This window comes from Miniopterus natalensis, chromosome 1 (genome assembly GCF_054644295.1).
Source record: "Miniopterus natalensis isolate mMinNat1 chromosome 1, mMinNat1.hap1, whole genome shotgun sequence".
Lineage (NCBI taxonomy): Eukaryota > Metazoa > Chordata > Mammalia > Chiroptera > Miniopteridae > Miniopterus > Miniopterus natalensis.
The window spans coordinates 147388450-147415368 of record NC_142081.1 but is presented as its reverse complement, the minus strand read 5'-3'; the positions used below and the strand labels follow the sequence as shown (position 1 = coordinate 147415368).

The 26919-nt window shown below is 37.8% G+C and overlaps 1 protein-coding gene across 1 annotated transcript in view; it reads right to left on the bottom strand.

The window, feature by feature from the left end:
* The window catches only part of UNC5C (unc-5 netrin receptor C), a 335847-nt gene that overhangs the window by 103462 nt on the left and 205466 nt on the right, over nt 1-26919 (bottom strand). Inside the window, exon 3 of the mRNA XM_016206188.2 lies at nt 7957-8100. Within this exon, the coding sequence (XP_016061674.2) occupies nt 7957-8100 (144 nt within the window). The remainder of the gene's footprint in view (nt 1-7956; nt 8101-26919) is intronic.

Below are 26919 nucleotides of genomic sequence, written 5' to 3'. Positions count from 1 at the left end.
GTTAAAACTTTCTCTTATCTAAAATGTCTAAATTCTACAATTAACCTCATCTAATTCAAAATCTGGCTTCTGTAATTTATAATGGGCGTATTGGAGGCTTAAATGGTTGTACAGGAATCAAACCACACTTTAGTAAACAGATAGTTTATTCGGTGTGTTGGCAAGCCTGCTAAACTCTATCAGGACATTTGGCATTAAACATCTAGCTACTGTCATAGTATCACATAAATATTTCAGAATACCTGGTTAAAGAAATGCATTATTTGGTTAAATTGCATAATTCATTAATTTTGTTTTATGCCAGGAAGAGTATATACAATAATTCACAAGATTACATATATATTTAATTGGAGATACTATTACCTCTACTATAGAAATATTAATTTACTCACTCCTTTAAGATATTTATTAAGTTCCCACAGTGTGCCCGGAATCATTGTAGGCATTTTGAATTCATCAGTGAAAAAAAACAAACAAAAATCTTTGCCCATAGGGATCTTACTTTCTAAGGGGATGGGGGTGATAAACCACAAATCATTATAAATAAATAAATATATAAGAGTTTAGAAGTTAATAAGTGCTATGGTGAAAACGAATAAGTATAGAAGTGTAATGGGGGTTTGAAGTTGGGGAGCACAGAGGCAATCACTTCAGGCTATCTGATGTCCTTAAATTCGTTGGGCAATAAAGCATTTTTACTAAATGAACAAATGATTAGCACTGAATAGCATTATCACTCTGCTCTATCATGTGCTTTCCATTTAATTTCAATTTTAGTTTTCATTTACTTATTAGCACCATCCACATGCAAGGAACTATTTTAGGTATTGTGGATGTTGAACTTTAACAGACAGCCAAATATCTCTGCAGCAAAATGATTTTTTTGAGAACAACAAAAAATTGTAATTCAGGAAATGCAGTCTAATGGCCAGCCACACACAAATCCAGAGAAACAAAGGAGAGGCATGCTCTTTTATAGACTTGGGAGGGGCTATTATAAACAGAGTCCATTAGAGGAGAATGAAAGTTTGAAGTATAGTGACTTCATTGGCTGAGTTATATCATTTTCCCATTTGCTGAACTGTTGCTGGGCGAAGAGGAATCTTATTCCTACCGCTGAGATGGTAAAGTTGTATCACTTCTTGTCCAAGATGCAAGGCAGTGTAGGTCCCTTACTGTTGGGGTCAGCTGAGTGCCACATACCTGAGAGTTCTCTCTTCTAGCTTCCTAAAAGCAATTTAAATGTGGTTTCTGTTTCTTAATTTTCACAGGAAAAAATGAAGAAAATAAAGTGCCTGTCCTTGGGAAGCTTATATTCCAGTGATGCACACAGTTAGCATAAGAGTAAATAAATAATGATTAGGAGAAATTTTCTCAAAAAAAAAAAGGCAGGTTTGGGCTTAGGAAAGTGACAAGGTTGGGCTCAGTAGGTTTTAGGTAAATTGGTCAAGGCCTACACCTCTGTAGAGGTGACACCTCAACAGGAATCTGAATGAAAGAAGGAAGTGAGCCACACACAGACTTGGGGATGTCCGGGTGGGGTGGGACAGCAGTTACAAATAGCCTGTATCTGGAATGAGTATTAGACTGTATTCTGGAAACAAGGAAGCTGGTGTGGTCGGAGCAGACGAAACAATGAGGAGAGGGGCAGGAACCTAAGGTCTACTGACACTTTTGTATAATAAATAACAGTGAGCCTATAACATTACGCATGTGGAAAATGAGATATTTTTGTAAACTGCCACGTGATATAAAAATCATTGTCAGCTCCTCTCTTATTTGTATCCACTGTGCTGGGTCAGGGCTTGGATACCACTGGTGGCCTGACTTGCTTCTTTATATACCAGCTGTGTGAACGCAGGTAAAATTTTAAATCTCTCTTTGTTCTCATTTTCCTCATCTATAACACCTATCACATAGAGTTGCTGCAAGGATAGAATGAGATAATCCATGTACATGTTGGTCAAAGGGTACACACTTTCAATAGTGTGATGAGTAAATTCTGGGAATGTAATATATAATAATACCATATTGTATACTTGGAATTTGCTAAGAGAACAGGTCTTAAGTATTCTTAGCATAAAAGAAAAAGGTACCTAACTATGTGAGGTGAAAAAATAAAGTTAATTGGAGCAGTGCCTCCATTATTATTATTATTCTATAATCTATTTGCCCAATACTAACCACATGTGCCTCTTGAGCAATTGACATGTGGCTAGTTTTAATTGAGAAGTACTGTAAGTGTAAGCACACCAGATCTCAAGGATTGGTATGAAAAAACTGTAAAGTATCTATTACTTATTTATATCAGTTATTTTGTTGATGTGATAGTTTAGAGAGACTGGACTAAATAAAATACATTATTAAAATTAATTTTGCCTGATTTTTTAAAGGGTGGCAAGGATCCTCCTTAATTCATTTCAGGAACTATCTTTTTTCTCTCTGTAACCAGTGGCCTTTGTGATGGTGGCTGTGATTCACTGGTTTGCAACATGGTAAAGAGAAAATCCTCAGAATCTACTCTGCTATTCCCAGGAGGATAAATTCTCTGTGCACATAAATCCCCTATAACTCCCAAATCACAGGAGAAGGGTGACCGTGTGGAGTGCTCCTCCGTCCTCAGGGTGGGGAAATATTACAGTCTAATACTTCCATGTGGATCAGCAGAGAATTTCATCCTTTAGGACTGCTAGTCCAGGCTTGGGAATTGAAGTCGTAAAAGGAGAGAATTTTCGTTTTTCAAGTTAACTTAGCACTGATGAGTTTCAATATGCATAAATAAACTTGTTTAAACTGTATCTGTTGTTATGGACATCTATTATTCACTGAGCATTTGCTTTGTGTCTGGCACTATGCCATATGCTTTACATCTTTATCTAACTTAAAAAGTAACCTTATCATTTTCATTTCATGGTTGATGAAACTAGGGCTCAGAGGGGTTAAGTCACTTCACCAAGGTTATGCTAGTAAGTGATGTAAGCAGACTGACTATAAGTCTAACCTCTCCACTGTGCTACTCTTTCCACATGATAAACACCACCTCCTGACAACAATAACTACGTCATCAACAACCACAACATCAACAACAGCAGCCATATCTTAATCAAGACACTCCTGGTAGAAAGAAAGACAGTGTTGGCTGACATTTTGCCTGAATTACATTTTCCTATCTTAACATTTGGGAATTTTCCTACTGGCTATAACAAGAGACCCTGGAAGAAACAACCCCACGAAACTGGTAGTTGTGTTACCATAAGGGTTCTACTTGGGGCAGTCATAGTACCCACTTGAGTTCTTTCAGAAGAAATTTATCTTTGTATGTATTAGAAGCTACAGCTTCCTAGGACACTTGATACTGCCCTCTGGCAAATATGCACAGTTTTAGGGCAGATATATTATGTCCTCAGCTCATGCCTGGTGGAATTCTAACTTACATGCTTTCTTTCCTTCCTCTACCCTGATTGTCTCACAAACATAACTTTATATTTTATATAGTTTGAATGTATTATAAAACTTTAATGAATGCATGAATAGCCAATATTCATTTCTGCTTTATAAACTTCTGAAAATAGAGCATTTTTCATGAAGCAACTATGGGCCCCTCCAAAGCACACAAAATGAGTATAAATCTAATTAGGTAAGAGGTAATTATATTTCTTTAACCTTAGGATCATGGTTATCTTTACCTGAGACAAACTTAACCTTTAATTGAAGTCTATGTGATGGCCATCTGTCAAATATTACTGGGCAAACTAACAATCTGCAAGCTTACTGTAAGATTGGGGACTCGCTTGGTAAGGAACAGCCTTGACAGAAAGAATTAGAATTTAGCCTTTTTTCATCATGATGTAAATCTAAATAAGTAAATCTTACACATTGGATGGTGTTCCTTGGACATACATGGTTAATTATGAAAGGACATGAAGATGAAAAGGTGCTATGGGCAACTTAATCTCTTACTAGAAGAGTTTGTTTTTCCATTATTTGAAAATGTGAAACTACGTTTACAAGCTATGAAGTAAATAGCAAAGATTATGTAATATGTTGCAAAGAAAGATGAGGTTCTTATATATATTTAATTTTTATGTGAATAAGGACATATATAGAGAATATTTACTGTTATATGTTATATATATATGAAGTTGGCACAAGAGAGTCATCAGTTGGAACTAAGAAGCCCTTAAACCAGATTTCTGGCAAGTCAATTTAGTGTAGACTAGCAATTTAAAATATTTATTTTATTTGATATTAATGAACACAGCAATGGGAACATGTCATTGGGTCTCTTAATTATATTTAGAAACTAATTTTGAGTTCATTTAAATGTTTACCACAATAATCACTTTTTTGTTTCTTTTTAAAATGTTTGAAAGCAGCTTTTCCATAATTAATAAAGAATAAAATTCTTCAAGATTTGTGGTAGACAACTGTAGTGGGAGTTGTGTCATGCCACCAAGATCCCTTTTCAAGACCTATCCCACCAATTGGGAGTGTGGGTACTCAGGTTCTCAGCCTCTCTCCTGGGACTGCCCTTAGTTAAGCAGAGCTGACTTGACCCAGGGCACACAAGCATCCCTTGACTAGTCTATGTGGGGGAGTAAAGGCCTTCTCACCTACTATGCCTCAAGGTGGTACAACTCTCAGAGGCCGTCTGAGCTCCAGGGTTCCCTATGGGTTCATCCTATCTATACCTGCATTGCAGTTCACTTTCTCCCTTGCCCCATACTACTGTCTTCAGTTCTCCACGATATTTTCCTAAGAGTATTCTTTAATACATTTGCCCACATAACATGTCTCCATCTCTGTCTATTTCATGGAGAATCAACATAAGAAATCTCTTTAGATGTGCTCAGGGGGAAAAAATTAATATAGAGCATTTTAATACACTTCAGGAATTCTTTAGAACAGCTTTAATTCAACAAAATTTATTAAATATCTATGATGTTCTTGACGTTGTGCTAAACACTAAAGATATAAAGTTAAGCAAAATTGAATTAAGCAAAATTGATCTCAAGGAACTCGCTGGCACGAAACACAGATATTACAAGTTAATATAATTCAAATGAGACAAGTCCTGTGTTAAGAGTATGGACAAACTGCTTTGAAAGTACTGAGAAAGGAAATGTCTATCACTCTGGAGACCCATGAGACAAGAACGACTTCACTAATGACATTTGAAAGAAATACTTTAAAAGCTCAGGGCTGTCGAATTACTCTTTCCTTTCTCTCATATCCCACATCCAATCTCTCAACAAAACCATGACCTCGGCCTTTAAATGTATCTAGAATCAAGATCACACCACCTCCACTGCTTCTAATGTATGCTCTCATATCATCTCTCACGGCATCAGGCTCAGGACTGGTCTTCCTGCTCTGCTGCTGCCCCTCATGATCTGTTCTCAACACAGCAGTCAGGTGATTCTGCTAAATAAAAGTCAGGTCATGAATTCCTCTGCTGAAAACATTCCAAAGTTCTTATCTCTTACTAAGAATCAAAGAGGTTATACCTACAGGGTCCTAGGCCATCTCCACATTGCCCCTCCTGTCCTTGCCTCCATGCCTTACCTTCCTCAGCTCATTTAGAAGCCTCCTCTCATTTGCTCTCTTCCATCTACTCTGGCCAATTTGGTCTCCTTGTAACTGGCCAGCCCTCTGCCTCAGGATATCCATCTGTACTTAGGCTACTTGCTGTTTGTTCCTTGTGCTTGACTCCTCCCTCCCCTCCCTCAGGTTTCTTCAACTACCAACTTTTTCCTGATGCTTTCCTTGACCACTCTGCCCTAGCACTACTTAGTACCCTTTCCTGTTTTGTTCGCAGAACTTACCACTGGAGTTGTACCTGATGATTATTTGTTATATTTAGAGTTTGCCCTTCCTCACCAGAACATGAGCTCTAGGAGGGCAGGGATCATCGCATGTTTTGTTTCTGACTCCATACCAAATACAATTGTACAATTGTTCCAAGAACAGGGAACATGTTTGCTAAATATTTGTTGAATAAATGAATTTTACAAATAATGAAGGAAGAGAAAGATGAAACTCTTCAGTACGAACAATAGCTGGAAAGCATAGAAATCAAGGTATTTCTAATGCAGTGTGGCTACAGTGGAGAATTCTTTGTGGTCAGAGCTGGAAACATAGGCTAGATATGTAAACCATGAAATATGGTGTTATGGGCTGAGTTGTGTCTCCCACAAATTCACACTTTGAAGTCCTAAACCCCCAGTGCCTCAGAATATGACTTTATTTGGAGGTAAGGCATTTAAAGACATAATTAAGTTAAAATGAAGCCTTTAGGGTGGCCCTAATCCAAAATGATTGATAATCTTATTAAGAAGAAAAATTTGGACCTGGACAGCTACAGAATGAAGACTATGTGAAGACACAGAGAAGATGAATATCTACAAGCCAGGGAAAGGGCTTCAAAATAATAATAATAATAATAATAATAATAATAATAATAATAATAATAATAAATACTGCTGGCACCTTGATCTTGGACTTCTAGTTTCCAGAACTGTGAAAAAAAAAGTTTCTGTTGTTTAACCCACCGACTCTGTGGTACTTTGTTATGGCAAACTAATATAAATGATATATGTAAGGAATTTTACAAGCCACTGTAAAATTTTAAGTAGGAAGAGATGAGACCTGAGTTATAGGACAATTGCATTTGTGGTAATATGGAAGAGAGGTTGGAAGATGGAAAAGGCTTGAGCCATATACACTAACTGGGAAGTGTTTACAATAGTTATGGTCTACATCACGGTGAAAGGAAGGAAGAGGCGAGAATAGAATTGGGGAAGCATCGGAGCCAGGATTGTTAGAAACTTAGTGACACGTTAGAGATAAGTGATATTGACATCTCCCATAAAAGGGGATTTAGTAAAATGCAGACCTGCAAAGGGGTTCAGATAGTAAAATTTACATAGATTTCATTGGTTTCATACTTGAGAAAATTTCTCAATATGGAACTTTAAAACAGATTATATAGCAGGATTCATGCTGCTCATGATAGTGAACAGCATTCATTGAAAAAAGTAGTCTGCATAAAGAGCTGCAGGCTACATCTCCTTTTGGGGATAATATTAGCATAGTATTTTGGCATATTTAATATTAGCGTATTAAAGAACCTAGGAAGTTTTGCAATGAATAAACTTCTATAACTTTGGCCAAAAAAAAAAAGTATTTGCTTGGAACATTGATTTGATTACTGAACTCTTTTTGTGAGGCAGCTTTGAACCTCTCCCTGAACATGAATACTCTAAAAATTAACACAGTGTGGAAAATAGTGGTAATTTTGATGTACTAGAACATTTCCAAAATAAATAGAGAATCTTTGTCTGGGTAATCTTTGTTCCCAATAGCAAAACTAGTCAACACTGTCTTAACAAATTGGCAGAATAATCTCATTAAGGGAATATAGTTGGTTTTCCCATAACCTAATTATTACCAGATTTAAAAAAAAAAAGAAGAATCTTCTGAAAGTAGCACTATTTTTTTTTCATGTCCTTAAAGGAAAACTACTCAGTGCCTTAAAACAAAAAATAAAATATTTTGGTGACTTAAGGGAACAGTGTAGCTCAAATGCAGAAACCTGAGAGTCATTTTTATTTATTTATTTATTTAATTTTTATTTTTTTTAATCTCACCCAAAGATATTTTTTTCTATTGCTTTTCAGAGACTGTAGAAGGGATACAGGGAGAGAGAGGGAGAAACAACGATGTGAGAGAGACACATTGCTTGTTTGCCTCCCACAGGCACCCAACTGGGCCTTTGGTTGGAATTGAACCCAGGACCCTTCAGTCCATGGGCCGATGCTCTAACCACTGAGCCAAACTGGCTAGGGCTGAAAGCCATTTTTGACCAGATTTCTTTGATGCTAGGGCAGTCACAGTCTAAATTTTCCCATAACCCACAGCTTCTGCAAACCACAGAGTCCCTGCTCAGTGACTCACATGCGATGCGCACGTAGGCCTTCCGGCTCTTTGTGGTGCCTGCTGAGCTCCAGGCCACACACTGGCACCAGTAATCTTCAGGCCCAAAGAGTTCTTCCACTTGCTGGCGCGAAATCTCAATGCTCACTTCCCGGACAATGAGACCTAGCATGAGAAAGGAAGATTTCAGTCAGAAGAAGATTTGTACTAAAGAAATAAAAGACATCATATCATATTTTTCCCCGCTCAGTGATCCTTCTTGATGCTGTAGATCAACATCCCAGATATTACCTCTCATCTCTTCTGATTTTCCTCTGGTTCCAGTAACTTGACTCACAACTTTTTCATTCTCCTGTTTGCTATTTCAAATCTTCCAGATTCATCAGAAGATGAAAGAGAAGATCTATCACTCCACAAAATGATTCCTTTCCCCATATGGCCTAATAGTCATCCTCCACCAAGCTATCTCCTTCTGTATATTTAAATGTGAACTTGAATTTCACAGCTTCTAAGGACTCTACCTCGATTATATAGGTTGTGGGTAAGAGACCCACATGCTGTACACAGAATTACAGACTTAAATTTTCCTAAGAAAACTTAGTTCACATGAAATAAAAGAGAACCACTTAAAACTATAATCATAAATGCAAACATTAGAAATATGGATACCTATATAGCAGGTTTTATTGTATCACCTAGTAATTTATAAATATGTGGTGATGATTTAACAATTAAATTACTTTAACAGTTGTGTAGCTGTGTTTCAGTTATTAAGGTACACTTTTTCTTGAAAGATATATTGCCTTAGGTAACAAACCTCTGCTGTTCTATCCAGAGAATGTGTGACTTTAAGGTTTTCAGGCATAATATTTTGAAAGCCCAAATGTTTCTCTATAATTGTAATGTAACCAAAATCCTGTTAAAGATAATGCGGCCTCCAGCTAAAATGCTTGAATAATTGGAATTTGTTTCACAGAATTACATAATCCTAAATAACATAAATTGAACTAAGAACCTGGGATTATCATTTTGGGGGTATTTATGTAGATTCATTCTGCAGTTTGCATCTCTGCACTGAGCAAGAACAGTGATCTAAAAGATATATAAGGATACCTGTCAGCTCTTCTGAAGATTGAATGCACAATTTCCAGATGGAGTGTCTACTGAGAGAACTAACAGGGGTACCCTTAGGGAGTGGAAGAATTTGCTCTGGGTTAAGTATGAGCACAGGAAGAAAGATTAAACATATTGCTTTCTACTGTTCATTCATTCATTTTTTTTCATTGAACAAATATTTATTAAGTACCAATTATTAAAAGATACTGCACTAGGCACTTGGGAAATGATGAGTAAGATAGTGATTGTTCTCAATGAACTGATATTATTGTGAGGAGGGAACATATTAATTACAGATCATACAATTTATTATCTAATTATAACTGTGTTCAGTACTACAAAGGAGACATATTGGGACACTCAGAATGGATAACAAGGGGAATAAAAGATTCAGTAAGAATTAGGTTTGTTAAGTTATATAGGGAGAGGGACAAGGCATATGGGAAGGAGCAAGAAAAAGAGTGAGAAGAGTGAGGTCCCCAAAGAAGACAAGCCCCAGAAATAGAGTAATGGCATGAGAAGCCTCTAGAGATAAGAAAGGGACCACTTTATATACAGTGTCGTAGACTAGTGGTTCTCATTGTGGACTCCTGTACAGCTGTGTTAGCATCCCCTGGAACTTGTTGGAAATGTGAATTCTTGGGTACCACTTCAGACTCACTGAATAAGTAGCCTTGAGAATCAGGCCTAGCAGTCTGTGTTATAACAAACCCTCCAAGAATTCTGATGCATGCTACAGTTTGAGAACTACTGTGTATTGCATGTTTAGGATTTTGAATTTCTTCCCGAGAGCCATGGATATTATTAAAGTGTTTTAAGCAAGTAGATGATATAATCAGATGATAATTAAAAAAATACACACACACACACATATATATAATATGTACAAGATATAGTATAACTAGTTCTTTGGAGTTTAATTCGTTCCTCAAAGTTATGATTTCTTAACATGTTTGATCATGACTTCTTGGTACCTGTGACATGAAAAAGGTGCCATCTAGAGATCTTAAGAAAGAGTCTCCCAGAACTTTCCTTAAAACCTAGGACATGTTCCGACGGGTAACAGCATTCAGGGGATAAACAATATTTCCTATCAAAAGCTGATGAAATTTGAGTCACAAAAATGTCTAAGCCCTAAGTCAATGACTAGGTTCACCCCTGAGTCTCTGAACTTGAATGAAGCCCAAGAGAGTGGGTTTTACAACTCCCAGGCAGGGCAAGACCCTGAAGGGGCAGCTCGTTTGTCAAGGCTTATTGAGTATATTTTAAAGTTTTGAAACTTAGTAATTTTCTTATGTTTATATAGTGATCAGCTTAAAAATAATTTTCTTTTTTTTCATTTTTATTAAATTTATTGGGGTGACACTGGTTAACAAAATTGTACAGGTTTCAGGTGCACAATTCTACAACACATCACCTGTACACACCACCCCAAGTCAAGTCTCCTTCCATCACCATTTATCCCCCTACACCCTCCTCCTCCTCCCTCACCCCCTTTTCCAGTAACTGGAACATCCCAATCCCTCACCTCACTATGAGAGCATTAGTATATTATTTTAGCAAATGTCCAATACATAAAATGACCACAGAAAAATCCCAATTTATTAACAAATAACACTACTTTCCTTCCTCTTTCCTGGCCCCTGATTAGGCCTCTCATTTTCTTATCTTATTGTAATTATTATCATTTTTCCGATATCTAGAAATCCATGCAAAGATGGAGCACAGCTTTTCCACCCCTCTTCCCACCTTTTTAAAAATTCCACTTTCTGGTGTTTAATACTTTTGCCTATTTTACTTGTTTATACCTTCTTTCTTCACACAGAAATTCACTTACTGGAATCAAAACTCTTCCTGTAAAGTTGCTGCAGTAATTTACAGTCACCAAAGGGCTGATAAACTTGCTGTATTTCCTTAGACCTATAATGGCTCTTTCCAAAATGCAGAGCAGCAACAAATGGGCTCAGGATATTAAAACCACATACAAATATTTTGTGTCCCGAGATGATAACTTTAGGTTTCATTCCCCTCACCCCTTTTACTTAAAGCAATTACAGGAAACCTAATTAAATGCTAGGGGAACTTCACTAGGGACACTGTATCCTTTTAGCCCAAATACCTTCATGGCTGTTTCTACTGACCACAGATCTGAAGCCTTTTAAGAAGCCACAGACCGAGCCTCCTGTACAGGAATTATTCACAGTATGAATGTTCTGAATTGTGTGGCCCAGGCTCCCTGTGGGTGCTGGAGTCAAGCACACACCAATTTTTGTCCTCAGCTTCACAAACACCCCATTTAGGAGGGCATGGATTATTTATAGTTGTGTACAGTTGTCCTACCACATGCCCAAAGTTTACATTCCAACTTTTGGTCAACACAAGAACAAGAAAGGATTGAAACATGGAGTATCTAAACACAGTGTAGAATCCCCTGCTGCATTATTCAGACTCTGAGCTACATGGTACATACTATCTTTTCATGAACACAGGTAAGTTCAGTCTCTCTAACATTTTGTCCATCAAATCAGAGGCTAGTGGTGTGGGTAAAAGTAGGTAATATCCTTTCTCTTTGAAAGTAAAATTGCAAATCTGCTTGAAGTCTTGAGATAGAAAAAACAAGCTGCCTTGAAATTTCAAATGCCATCAGCATTACTTCCAAGGCAGGCTGCTTTGAAGAGCATTTTGGAACTTGAAATTGGTTACAGGTTATTTAAAGGTGGGGGGAAATGCCTCAGTCTACAGGATTTACTCAAATATAAATGGGTATTTCCCATCACATTTGATAACATCAAAGATTTCCCATCACTGTTCTTCCTTTAATTGTGGCATTTCAAGGATGCGTGCTGTTTGAAGTTTGCAGCGATTTGCTTTTCTAATAGGATTCATTGTGGTTTGGGAGCCAGAGTACAGGAAAGTAATTAGTATGCTAGACCAAGAAGTCTTCTAATGAGTACAAATATGTACTTCTTAATAGGGAGTTTCAAATAATTTTAGAAATTCAGATGCAAGTGCAACTTTCTGATTGGATTGTGGCAATAAAATCTGCTAATTGACATTTATACCTTATCTTTAGCATAATTTTAATTTCACAAGAGTGGCCAGGCACCATAAATGGTGTTTTTCTAGAGATTATTATAAAGTAATCACAAATACATGATGAATACTGTTGTAACATTATTTAAAACAAGATCCATGTTTCCCCCAAAATGTAATGTATAATGCTGCCAAAAAATCTGAAAAGTCCACTAATGTGAAAAATTATGTTAAATTCTAGAAATGTAAAGAATTATCCAAAGTCACCCACAGCCTTAAGCTGTTCACTTATGTTTTTTATTAGATGACATTTAAAAAATCATGCATTATCTTAAAAGATTTTAAGAAATGTGGTCATAAATTTGTACCTTCTGATACCCCATGTATGTTTCACTAAAAAGCATCCTAACCCCACGTTAGATGTCCTAGTTGTACTTCTCCTTCCTCCCAATTGCTTTATGGTACATATGGCACTGGAATCATGTTCTGCAGACTTCGAGCCCTCTCCATGTTAGGAGAAGAGCTATAGAGGTCACTGGACAAAATCTCATTACAGTACATTCATAGTTTGGAATGGGGTTGGTGAACAATGTGCGAAGCTACAGGTAGGGGTGTTCTGGAATATATTACATTTTATTGAATTAGTGTGGTCCCTTTTTCATGTTTTCTTCCAGAGCCTAATTCTATTAGTTTCACTAATATGATCTAAAATATAAAACATATCAGTTCTAGATGTCTTAATATAAATTAAATCACACAAAATACCATCATTATTTAAAAGGATGTCATACCATAAAAACTGATGATTATTTCTGCAATTTATAACTCACTAAAATAATCAAAATATGATGGCTTGAAAGGCAGAACTTTATAATCGGGACACTGTTTCATGTTACATGAAGTCATCTGACAACCTTTAAACTACATCAGGGAAAGGAGACATTATAAACACATAATTTACAAACTTTTATCTGAAATGTTTCGTTTGAATTTTTAACAAACATTTAATATGTAAATAGGCCATCTAATTAACTAAAATTACTTTGTGTGATTGGGAATTAGAACTTACTGGTGTATTAGATATAAGTATAATTGTGTTAAAGTTACATTTACTATCTTTATGATTAAGATCAATTTGCCCAAAAGTCAAAAGATAACATGGTGGGGACTGAATCATTCAAGGGATTTGTTTAGAAATATTTCATGTCTAGGTCATTTACTTGATTTCTTTTTTTAAATATATCTTTATTGATTTGAGAGAGAGGAAAGGAGAGGGAGAGAGAGATAGAAACATCAATGATGAGAGAGTCACTGATCGAGCCCACAACCCGGGCATGTGCCCTGACCGGGAATCGAACCCCGATCGCCTGGATCCTAGGTCGTCGCTCAACTGCTGAGCCAGGCCCGGCCGGACGACTTGATTTCTTTTTATGTGACAGTTTCTAGTCACTTGGTTCTGTCTGGCATCCCGTGTCCAATGAGGATCTGTGTTTTGTTTTGTTATATTTTTGTTTTGTCTAGAACTGAGAAGAAAATATTCGTTGACTGTGTATCTGGAATGGGGAGATATCTAGTACTTCTTGAAAGCTATATAGTAACCATATATTAATTGTTTTCCCCCTTGAAACATGAAATTTTAATTGCAAAATGATATTAAAGTAGTGACAAGTGATTAAAATACAGTGACAACGTTAACACCTTTTTTTCCTTTCCAACCACCTTCAAACTTAGAGATGCAAATGTGAAGGGTATTTGGAATGGTAGATATGTAACATATTTTTTCTTATATATAAAGTTGTAATGAGTTGATAGAAATTTATCCTACCAGCTTTGGCCCATCATTTAATTCCTGTTCTTACCTTTGGTGATGAAAACCCTGTTTCATCTCTGTTTCAAGAAGCCTTTCTGAGACCAAAATGGGAACCTAAAATGCTTTCTGTAATTTACCTCTGCCTTGTGTGTCAATGTTCTTTAAAATATAAAGGAGCAACTTCGTAAAAACATGAGGAGAAAATTTGTTTAACTTGGAAAGACACAGTATATACCATTGAGATAGCAAATGCACTATTCTTCTTAAATATTTTTTCTATAACACCTAACTTACTATATATATTTGAATGTATATTCCAACACTTTTCTTTGAAAGTATAGTGCTTAATAATTCTCTAAACTTAACAATATGCATTTCTTGTGTCCTGATTTCATGTAATTCATTAGTAATATTAATAGAAGTAATTTTATGAAAACTTTTAAAAAGGTTCCTGCCAATAAGGGTGGAGAATAACAAAGTGTCATTGGAGACCTAGTTAATGTGTCCATGTGAATTACAGCTCTCACTACTACTCTTGTTCAGTAAGTCATTCAATAGGTATGCGCTGAGATCCTACTATGTGTCATGCACTCCTCTACGCACCGTGAACACAGTGGTAAAGAAGGCAGAGAAGGTTTCTGTCATTCCATGGGTAACATTCCATTGTGGAGGTAATTCTTGAGCATCTATTCTGTGCTCAGTAATTTCTAAGATAGCTATAGAAATGAATTGCTTATGGATTCTTCAGAAGCTCACTCTCTAACACTAGAGATAAAAGTATAAGTTTACTGAGTAAAGGAACCTTGTTATAGGCATTGTATATCTATCAATACAGGAACGAGTAAATAATTTGTACTTTTATAGCCATAACACAGAGTGGAGTTAAATCCTAGATATTAAGTAAATTTAGTTCTAATTCATAAGAGTAAAAGTAAGTAGTAGTTATTGAGCATCTACCATGTGTCTCAGTTATTTTGCATCATAAACCTTGAGGATTTTATTGCTACACCTAAAATATGGGTTAGGAACAGAGGTCAGAATTTAAATAATTTTTCAAATAGCCAGTAATTACTTAAATCAGGATTTAGCATTTGTCTAAATCCAATGTTTCTAGTCTTTTTAGTACACCAAATATCCCTCAAACTGTGTCTCCAAAAAGTGTTCTCTGGTCAAATAAGTTTGGGGATTTTTGTTTAATACATCTTTGTCTTAGAAGCTCAGCATGCTCATCAGTATATTGAAGGCATTGGTCAGAACTTCTCCCATGAAAATGTGCATTTAATTTGGATTGCCACCATTTCCCCTACATTTTTTAACCCATAGGGCCCTACAGTCAACATAAATACAGAACCCCATCTCATCAGGGCTTTCATTGTGGTTGTTTTCATTTTCCATACATCAATTTATTGAATAAAAGTGATTGATTGTTTGGAAAATTCTAAAAACCCTAAGAAGAAAGCTTTAGTGAAATGAGTTCAAAGGGAGGGATCAGGGGAAACATGGAGAATGGAATATTTGAGTTGGATGCTATAACATGGCTTGGATTTAAAGATTTAGGGAGGAATCAGAGATACTTCAGGAGGAGAGAATGGCAGGAAGTCAAAGGGCAAAGACGAAAAAGCACGGAGCACTAGAGGGGAGAGTGTTTTACATAAAACCAGGTAATTAGATAGAACAGAGATTCCCGGAAAGCCTTGAATGACAGCTAGAGAAATTTGTTGGTTGGAGCAGGGAGCCTATGAAAATTGTAAATTGGAGAAATGACATTTTAAAAAATGACATATGCTTTAGGAAGATTAATCTGTCTCTACTAGTAAATAATACTAATCTGATTTATTTTAATGGAATTTTAATAATTTTAATTTTAATTATTATTACAAAATTTGTTTTCATATCTATGATCTTACATCAAGTCATTAATCATAAGTGTTAAGAGCAATACTCTTGACCCTCTGAAAACACTGTCTGACAATGAAAACCAGGCACATATATCAAGAACAATAATTACTCATACTGTTGGGCTTTCATTTTGTATTTACTTCAAATGATTTAGGAATAAGTATTAAGAGCTCTGTAGTCATTGCTACTCATAATAGTTCACACACATTATCTGTATTTGGGACAGCTATTTGTTTATCTTAAAAGCAATATATATCATGTTCTTAACAAAACTTCGAAACCAAACTATAAAGGTTTATTTTTTAATAGAAATTCATCTCATCCAAGAATATTATTATTATAACTGGGGGACTACACAAATATTCATCTACTATACAACAACCTACTGATTTATTTAGATAAAAAAATAAATTCCTGCTCTGTATTTACTGACTTTAGGAAAATCATTTTGAAAAGTCAAAATTATTTTGAGAATAAAATTACATTCTATTCACAAAATTACCTTTTGGGGGTACTAATGGGAGGAGCAACCTCATTAGAAATTATATTAGGTGCATGTCCAGCTGAGAAAGACATGACTGGTTTCAAATTTTTTCAACAGAGTTGAGAGAGTTAGGTCTGGGTGGGAACATCAATTGCTCATGGCAATGCAGGTATGGCTACCATATTTAGAAATGGAGTTTGAACAGCAGGAACCAGTTCTAGCGAATTGCCTTGAAGTTTCTTGTCTTTCAGCCAGTTCACTCAGGATTTCTCACTCCTTAGTCCCCACTACACTGACACAATGAGTGGAAGAGTCTACTTATTTTGGCCACTAAAATGCTGGCATAGCTCATTTATTAGGAATTCCTCATATCCTTCTTCCACCACCTGGGTGAGGCAAGGACATTAAGCAACTGAATGGAAATTACTAAGGAAGCGAGTCCTGACCAATTTGGGGGAGAGTAAGCAAACTTTCATTTACATGAAGATTTAAAATTGGTGAGCACAGTGATATCTTCTAGGGTCTTCACTTTCCAACTAGAATGTGAGTTCCATCAGGGTAGAGGGTTTTGCTTGTTGCATGATGTTGCATGGCCTGGAATAATACCTGGCATATACTGTAGGTGTACGATAAGTGCTTGCTGAGTTAATAGAATAATATTTCCCCAGGTCTCTATTACACATTTATTAAAAAGGTATGTCTTAGAGGAAAGGAACTTGCAGTCATGATGGCAGTTGTGCTCCTATCCTGGCCAGAAAGACATCATAAAACACAATTTTGACTTAAACTTGAACACGCTTGGCATTCACGCTGAGAATAGGGGGGAAAAGTAGAGTTATCATAATGCTTTTTTAGGGCCTCGAAAATTGTTTAGAACAGCTGAGTAAATATAGATCAAGTACCAATAAAAGATTCTTTATCTTTTTTATATTTTTTTTAAAAAAGAACTCTAATATGTAAGAATACTAGTTCACAACAAGAAGAAAAAATTTAACTTGTGAAATTCCAAACAGTGATTACAAATATTTGCATTTCATATTTTCAAGCCAGGACTATGTATTTTGATCTCCTACTGAAACACAAATTTTCATTTTTAACTTTATATAGGGTCTGAGAAATAATTACAGGGGTGGGCAAAAGTAAGTTTACAGTTATAATAAAAATAAATAATACAATAATTAATAAATAGTAATACAAGAATAAAGTCTGTTTCGTGTACTCACAACTGTAAACCTCCTTTTGTCCCAACCTATATGTGTTGTGATATTTCCAAAATATTTCTATATATGTTGAGATCCTTGGTCTAAATCGTTCTTTTATCTTTCCAAAGGGAGACATAATTTATTAAAAACAATGCAACCAAGTGTGAAGCACTTAAGTCTCCCTCCCCTCCCTGTTTTTTTTTTTTAATACAGAGAATGACTCCTTGCTCTTCTGATGATTCTAAATTATATATACTTAGTTTATAATAAACATAAAGTTTTAGGTAGAATTCCAGAAGATTATACTGCTACAGATATGCCAATAAAGCTTTATTTTTAATTAATCCTTGGCCATTAACTTAATCAAGAGTATGATCTTTGGAGAGGATCTGGGTCAAATTCCAATGACACATATATATGATATTGGGGAAGTTTCTTTGTCTCACTGAATATCACTTTCCTAAACATGGAAATAAGAATCAAAATTCCTAAGTCAATGGGTTGTTTTAAGAATTAAATGAAGTGATATATGTAAAACTCTTAGCAGAACAAGCCCTTAAATAAGCCAACTAATACAATTTCAGGAGCTGGAATGGTTTATGCTATGCTATGGATTAAATCAGACCCCTTATTTCAGGGGCTTTACAAAATAAAAGCTTATTTTTCTATCACAAAAGTCCCCAGGGACGCTGTCTTGCATGAGCTTTCTTAGTGATTCAGGATGCATCTATCTTGAATCTACATCTTTTTAAACAAGGCTACCAGGGTGTCTGAGAGAGGAGAAGAGAGAATAGAAAACTCATACCTGCTCTTAAACGACCTGGCTCAGCAACGGTGACAGAACTTGCTCACAGCCTGTTGGCTGGAAGTAATCAGTTGGCCTGGCTGAACAGCAAGGATGCCAGGGCCTGCCGTACGCCTGTGTGCCCAGGAAGGAGAGCAGAACTGAATGTATGAGAACTCTTACTCTAGTAGGGCTGATAAAGCTACTTCAGCAGGAAAACCAAGGAACTGAATTTTTAAGAAATCCTAACGACATTGAAATTTTCATAGTTATCGAGTCAAATGAAATTTGGGTTTTGTTTTCTGTGGTATGAAGGCCTTGCCTGACAGAAAGAGCTAAATGTAGAAAAATAGCTGCCATCATGAGTAACTTTGGACAGGTCGTTAAATTTCTCATTTTCTTAGGTTAAGTCAATAAAAATAGATAGTCCTTTACCAGTGTAATTCATAGGACTTTTACTGGATCAAAATAAATCTTTAAGAGAAAGTACTTTTATTGACAGACGGATGTCAAAAACTGTCCGCTCCTTAGATATTCCCGGGAACATAACTTGACCACGTTTTCTAGCTTCCTTTGTTTTAGAAGTAGCCACAAAAACAGTTCTAGTCATTAGAATGTGAGTGGAAGGGATGTGTCCCTCTTCTGGGCCAAGCTGCTGAAGCTGGGGGTGTCCTCCTTGCTGCCTTAGCTTTTCTGCTTGCTGGAAGCAGAAGAGGGTGAGGCCTGAGAGGATGGCAGAGCCGCAGGTGGAAGGAGTATAGGGCCATTCCTGACCAAAGGGGACTCTGCTGCCCTACAAACGAGGGCACCTTCCTGGGACTGTTATGTAAATGGATGTACCATTCTATCATGGTCTAGTTATTCTACTTTGGGCAGTTCTAACTGTTACTGCAGTTTAGCATGACACAGACTTACAGATATACTATAATATGCTTGGAACACAGTGGGTCTTCATAAATGAATACTGGATAAGTGGTTGTGGAAAATATTTATAAATCTCATAATACTGTGTTCTTTTTTTTTTTTTTTTTTTTAACTATTAAGGCAAGATATCAAGAAGCCACGAAAATTCATTGGCAAATGGAATGGGGAACTGAGACAAATAGCTGATTCAAACTGGCCTCATCCAGCACCCTGACTAACCTGCCTTCTTTTCCCCTGCACAACCACTCCCTTAAGCATTAAGCCATCAGGAAAAATGAGATTCTGATCAGCATCAGATAATTTTAGGAACAAAGCTTTTGATCTGTTGACTATAGAGACAGTTTTGGTTCAAACTAGAGATAACATCTAGGCCTCAGTTGTGTTTCAGTTCCAGGCCTAGAAAAGCAACAAAACCAGACAAAGTGACACCATGGCTGGGATCAGAACCAGATGCAATGACCAATGACCTCCTTACCCTAGCACCTATGAATCAGGAAAGACTGTGATCCTGACCCTTTAAGCTTATTTTGATGAATCAGCATATTAAAGGACATGCCTCGGAAGCTGATGAATATTCTACTGAGATCCTCCCAAGACCTCCCCCAAAATTCCTGCCTTTAGAAAACAGATAAAAATGCTTGAGATGAAGGGCCCAATGTGGGCTCTTTCGCTAGAACAGGCTGCATCTTCCTTCTTTAGGTGTGTATCTTTGCTTTTTTTCTCCTAAGCCTTAAGGGCCCTTCTTTTGCCTCTGTAACTTGTTTCCTGAGTCCAAGCAGCCCAGCTGGCACACTTCTTCAGTCTCTGTGACTTTCTCTCTGAAAGGCCAAGGCAGCTTTCTAAGCAGCAACTCCAATCTTCTCTTTGAGTGTACTTTCTTTTGGCATGCTAAATAAACTTCCTCTTGTGTTAGAGTTCTTGGCCCTGAATTCATTCTTTGTCAAATTCAAGAATAGGGAGCCCACATAGCTGGTAACACTATGGTTTAGAGCTCAGCTCCAAATTATTATTTTTAATTTGGCAATGTTCTGTTAGATACAGAGAGGCATTTCTATTAATTATGAGTTCTCAAGTATCTGAATGCATGGTTGTAATATTATGCTCAAAATGCTATAAAACCGAGGAATTGGCTTATTATGTAACAAAATGTGATTTATAAAATGTTATGCTTAAAATATTTTTCTCTTTCTAGAGGAGTGACACCTAATTCTGACTGCTGTATGTTACTTGTCTTCATATGCATTCTGCACTAGCACCACAAAGAAGAAGAAAGAGGGGAAAATGATTGTTTCTCACTATGAGCTCCAGTTCCCTGATATATTTATGTAACTGTATAGTACTGCCAACTGAACAAACAGCTTCAATCATGTCTTTCATATCTCCAGGCAAAGTTTTGCTCTCCTTTCTTCCTTTTATAAATGTATTCCCTTCAAACGATGCATACCCTAGTGGATAAACAATCTCCACAGGAGAACAGGAACACTAGCTATTTAATATGTGTGGTTCAGTGTCATGAGATACAGAGTCACAGTAAATAATATTTTGTGATGATACTAACACTAATAAAGATGATGACATTTTCATGATTAGCTATGTTTTTAGTAAAGGGAAATTAATGGATAAGACTATTCATTCTGAAGGATGCATACAACATGCTGACAAAACTGGGTTTCAGCATAAAATGGCTATGTTATACAGACAGTATACATTGCACCTAACATTACTATATATATTCATATGCATATCAGTCATGGAGTATTTTCTTTTTACCTACAAGTTGAAATGCATTTACTTCATACCCTTCTATAAGCCCATTTAGTCACATTTCTGTCAGATCACACTTGCATGCACAGTGTTGAATAAATCAGTGGTCAATAAATGTTCTTGGAAATATGTTTAGAGATAAATAATGAACTATTATATCTGGTCATAAATGTATATTCTTTTACTCTCAGGACCCTAAAAGAAACATAACATGACCTATTACATATATATATATATATATATATATATATATATGGAAAGAGAGAAATAAATATAGAGCAGTTGTGTAAAAGGATCCTGGTTTATTACTCTTGAATGGATATGCTACAGACAAAAAAAGAAATGTTATCATAACTGTTCAAAAAGTTCTGCTGCAAAGGAAATAGTGAATGAAGGTGGAGGGTCAACCTTTCCATCATAAGTGTTTTTTGTCACAGCTCCATGGGCTTGAGGCACTGGGCCAGCCCCCCAGCAGACAGAACTGCAGGACACTCAGAATTCCAACCCCACCACATGCATCCTCTTGAAGGTACTGCTCCAGCTGACCATCGGCACACTTTTAATTTGTGGCAAGAGGGTCTGATGAACAGACTGGGAGGGCAGTACAGATGGAAATACAGATCAAGTGCAGATAAAAATATGTTCACCTTGAAAACTACAAACAAAACTTTTAGGTAAAAATAGAAAATACAAACAGAATTCTAGGACGTAGTTATTGAAAAATGAGAAGGGCCTTTGCAGGGTAGCTCAGCTAATTAGAGTGTCTTCCCAATATTACCATTGTAACTAGAGAGCTAACATTAATCATAGGAAAGGAGCAAAGGGGAAGCCAGACATTGTAAGCATGGCCATCTGGGCAGCTTCACCAGGAAGCTGAAGTTTTATACTCCCCAGGGAACCACCAGTCCATTCCCTGTAATTCACTGGGGAAAGGGGTCCAACAATGGGGAAGATGGATGCATGCACAGTAAAGTGGGATGACATAGGGAAGGTGCTTGCTTGTCATTCTAACCAGGGAACAGTGATAATTGGCTAGAAGGTGGAAACACTGCATGCACGAAAATTTGGAAATACAAAATCCCCAGAAACAAAGGAATTTTCTCTCTTACTCTCTTGTCTCTCTTGCTGCTTGCAATCCTATTTCTCGCTTGTTCCGTGATCCACACTAGCTACCATGTGGCCCTAGAAGCTGCATGGCCCATGGCCAGGTGAACCCCACATGCAATGGACTGCAGCCGGGAACACAAGCTAAGCTAGCCAGATGCTTCACTAGACTGTGATTTAATATGGAACAGAAACTCTGAGCAGTGACTTTGATCTTAGCTCTGCTGAAGACAAAATGGGACTTTTTCCATGGCGGGACGGAGGGAGATAGGACCTTGGAAACCCAGGGGTTTAATTCCACAGTAATAAAGCTTCCCACGACACCTCTTCATCCCACGGGGGCCTCAGGAAATTCTTACTTCCATGGTACCCCAAGAGCTCCACTTCCACCAGCGACAGGTGGGGAAACAGAGGCAACCCCACTAATAACACCAATACTCTAAGGTTACAGGTTCCATGCCTGGTCAGGGCACATATAAGAATCAACCAATGAGTGCATAAATAAGTGGAACAACAAATCAATCTCTCTCTCTCTCTTTGCTTCTCTCTCTCTAAAAATCAATTAAGAAAATGAGAAGAATACAATCATTTCTTTCTCATGAATAATTTTCACAATCTCCTTTACATTCTGCCCGAACCTCTCTCCATAATCCAATAGCTGTACATCTCCTCCATCTATACTTTCTTAAATAATATAGATTTATGTCCCCTGCACACACCTAAAAAATGTCAACCCATCACCCTGCAAGCTTCTTGTTACTCAGCCAGTTTGGGGTTTGTTTTAAACATCTATTATGTGAGTCATCCCTTAGCAATACTTTGAAATTCCATCCCTATTAAAAGTGAAGCGGGATCTGGTGTCCTAAGAAGAGAAATAATAACAGTGTATGGCTATTCTTTCATATGCTACTGCCTCTGAAATAAATCTCACTGCTTAAAAAAAAAAAAGTAGAACACATGGGCCAAAGTTAAAGAATAAAAGGCAAAAATAAAATGTGGAAGGTTAAAAGGAAACACATAAAATCTTGCCAAAGGTTTGTGTTTTACATAAAACTGCAGTCGGGGCTTCACAAAGGAAATCTCTGTGCTGTTTATTTCTGGTTCAGAGGATTTACATGCTCTTTCTAATGATCTGGGCCTTCAGCACTGGTAATGTCTCCCAGTCCCCAGCTTAGCGCTCATGCAAAATTGAAGCACTTTGGAGGCAGTTTAGTAGCTGCAGATGAATCTCAATGTGCAGGAAAAGGCATAATGGCTGTTTAGCACTTGCTAGGAGAAGCTGAGGAAATCAGGGGGAAAAATCTATTGAACTTAAGCCATCTGGGAAGCTAACTGAGAGCGACTGCATTAACAGCGTGCTTACACTCCCATTGTGTTGCTAGACCAAGCAGGAGTGTGTGTGTGTGTGTGTGTGTGTGTGTGTGTGTGTGTGTGTGTGTGTGTGTGTGTGTATGTGTGTGTGTAGAAAATTACTAAGTGAAGCTCTTTTGATTATATTGACTATTCTGGTTTAGTTCTGGCAACTACCTCTGGAAATAATTTTCATAAGCAACGTGGGTGTGAGAATTTTCAGGTCTCCATGAGACAGGACGACAGCTGAAATGCAGAGGTTGGCAAGGATGCCTTGGGCATGAGGAAAGTGAGCAATATGCAGGAGCCTGGCTGAACAGTTTTTTTCCTGTGTCTGGCTCAGAGGACAATGCAACAGATTGGGGGAGGCTTCAGAAAGCTGGTAAAGAACACTAGGGAATGCTTTCATTGCCTGTTACATTTATTGTTCACTTAGAAATTATGGATTAAATGAGGGAAATCAGACAGGTAAATGCCTTCACTTTCAGCTTCCACCACCCTTACTCACTGCCTCCATCATCATGGCCTTCCCCCCCCCCCCCCATCGTATTTAATAGGTTATTTTTTAGAGCAGTTATAGGTTCCCAGCAAAACTGAGAGGAAGGTACAGAGATTTCCCACACACCTCCCACCCCACACGTGCACAGCCTTCCCTACTGTCAACATCCTGCATCAGAATGGTATATTTGTTACAATTGATGAGCCTCCATTGAGCACATCATTAGCGCCCAAAGTCCACATTTTACATTGACATTCACTCTTGCTGTTGTGCATTCTATGGATTTGGAGAAATGTATAACATGTATCCATCATTATGGAGTAGTTTCACTGCCCTAAAAATCCTCTGTGCTCCACCTATTCATGCCTTCCTCCCCTTTAACGCCATCAAACACTGATCGCTTTACTGTCTCCATCATGTTGCCTTTTCCAGAATGATGTATTGTTGGAATCATACAGTATGTAGCCTTTTCACACTGGCTTCTTTCACTTAGTGATATGCATTTAAATTTCCTCCCTGTCTTTTCACGACTTCACAGCACATTTCTTTTTAGGGCTGAGTACTATTCCATTATCTGGAAGTACTACAGTTTATTGATACATTCACTTACTTAAGGACATCTTAGTTGCTCCCTAGTTTTGGCAATTATGAATAAAGCTGCTATAAACATCTGTGTTTTGTGTGGACATAAGTTTTCAGCTTCTCTGGGTAAATACGAAGGAGTGCAATAACTCTATCATATGGTAAAAGTACGTTTAGTTTTGTGAAAAACTGCCAAACTGTGCTTCAAATGGCTATACCATTTTGCTTCCTCACCAGCAATGAATTAGCGTTCCTGGTGTTCCACATCCTTGCCAGGATTTGTTGTCAGTGTTCTGGATTTTGGCCATTTTAATGGGGGGGGGGGGGGAGGAGTATCTTACTGTTGTTCCAGTTTGCATTTCCCTGATGGCATATGATGTGGAACATCTTTTCATATGCTTACTTGCCACCTATACATCTTCTTGGTGAAGTGTCTGTTAATATTCCTTGCCTTTTGGAAAAGATTTTTAATTGATTTTTAGAGAAAGAGGAAGAGAGAGGGAGCGGGAGGGAAAAACGCCAATAGGATGAGCTGCGTACTGCATGCCTTCTACAGGGGATCAAGCCCGAAACCCCGGCATGTGCCCTGACCTGCAATCAAACCAGCGAACTTTTGGTGCGCAGAATAATACCTAACCAACTGAGCCACACCAGCCAAGGCAAGTTTGTTGCCTTTTGAAAGGTCATATTAAGTGACATTTTCTTGACAGATGTCTGATGACTATAGTGAGCTAAATGGTGGCCCCTAAAAAGATACATCCACAAATGAATCCCCAGAAAAGGTGGGGGCCTTATTTAGCAAAAGGTCTTGGCAGATGTAAATAAATTAAGGATCTTGCTATCCTGAATTACCCAGGTGCACCCTAAATCTAGTGATAAGTGTCCTTATAAGAGACACACAGAGAAGACAGACTCAGAAGAGAGGATGATGTGAAGATGGAGGCAGAGACTGGAGTGATGCAGCCACAAGCCCAGGAATGCCAGGTCAGCCACCAGAAACTGGAAGAGACAAGACACAGATTTTCCTCTAGAGTCTCCCGAGGGAGTGCGTGCGGCATTGTTGGATTGCAGACTTCTAGCCTCAAGAACCAAGAGGATACATTTCTGTCGTATGAAGCCACAGTCTTCATGGCAAATTATTGTGGCAGCCTTCAGAAACTAAATGAGCGACTCAGGGCATTTTTCTCTGTCTGTACATTCAAAGAGTGGATTCAAGAACCTGACAGTGCAAAAGGTGAGAAAAAGCTTTCTGCCATGTGGTGTATTTCTGGTTTCACAAATACCCCATGGAATGGGTGTGGGGAAGCAGCCTTTTAGTCACCAACAGCCACTTCATACAGAGGGCATCATTGTCTAGGATCATCAAGGCAGTAGTTATAAAAAGAGGCATGTCATTCATTCCCTGCCATTCCTGGAATTGCCTCGTACAGAACATTCCCCTGGGTTTTTCCAGCTAAATTTTAATTCACTCAAGCCTCAGAGTCCCCCCTCTTCCCTCAGGAGGCTGCTATCCCTCAGCCTGAGAAGTTTAATAGGCAGAGACAGGAGGAAGGATATTGAAGAAAGCAGGGCTCTGTGCCGGTAACTCTATACCACGGAACCAGCGAAAGGTCTCATGACTTCTCATAATGAGAGGAGAACCTGAGCAAATGGTAAAGCACACTTTTTCTTTTTTTTCTCCCTCTCTTTCTTTTCCCTTCTCTCTTTTGTCCTGTCTAGACTGTGGTCTTAAGTGCATATAGGTCTTAGTTGTGTCTCTACTTACAGCACCGAGTGATACCGGGTCAAGGTTTCTGAATAGCGCTTCTTTATATCGCCTCTGTGCTGCATTTTCACTACAGTGTTTCCCTTCTTGCCCTGGCTTTCAAGCCTGGTTACTTAGCTTCACTAGAGAGCTTAAAACATGCAGACAGACATGCTATGCTTGCTTTAAAAAAAAAAAAAATGACTGGGCGGTAGAGAGAGAAAGAGAAACCTCAATGTGAGAGCAGAACACCCATCAGCTGCCTCCTGCACGTGTGTGCCCTGCCCGGGTCCCGGGAGTGGAACCGGCAGCCTTTCGGGGCCAGGGATGGCCCAGCAAACTGAGCCACCCCGGCCAGGGCTGCCAGGCTTGCTTTTGACCAGATCTTGATAGTTGGCTCAATGTAGCTCTCATGTTACACATGCTGGTTTTGTATCTCCAATTAGTGCTTTTCAGAGGAACTGGCAGTAGTGGATGTTTAACAGGCCTCCCCACACGCCTCTGAGAGCTCCTAGCTGAGGGGTTGCTGGTACCGGGGGGAGAAGACTAAAGGGTCCGACCAAGTAAAGCCCAATTCCCTCAAATTTGAGTGTTAGATTACTCACCGATTATGGCATTTTTAGCTAAAACAATCTGTTGTGTCTTTAAAAATGCCAAAAAATAGGTTGGGGAGAAGAGAGAGAAAATAG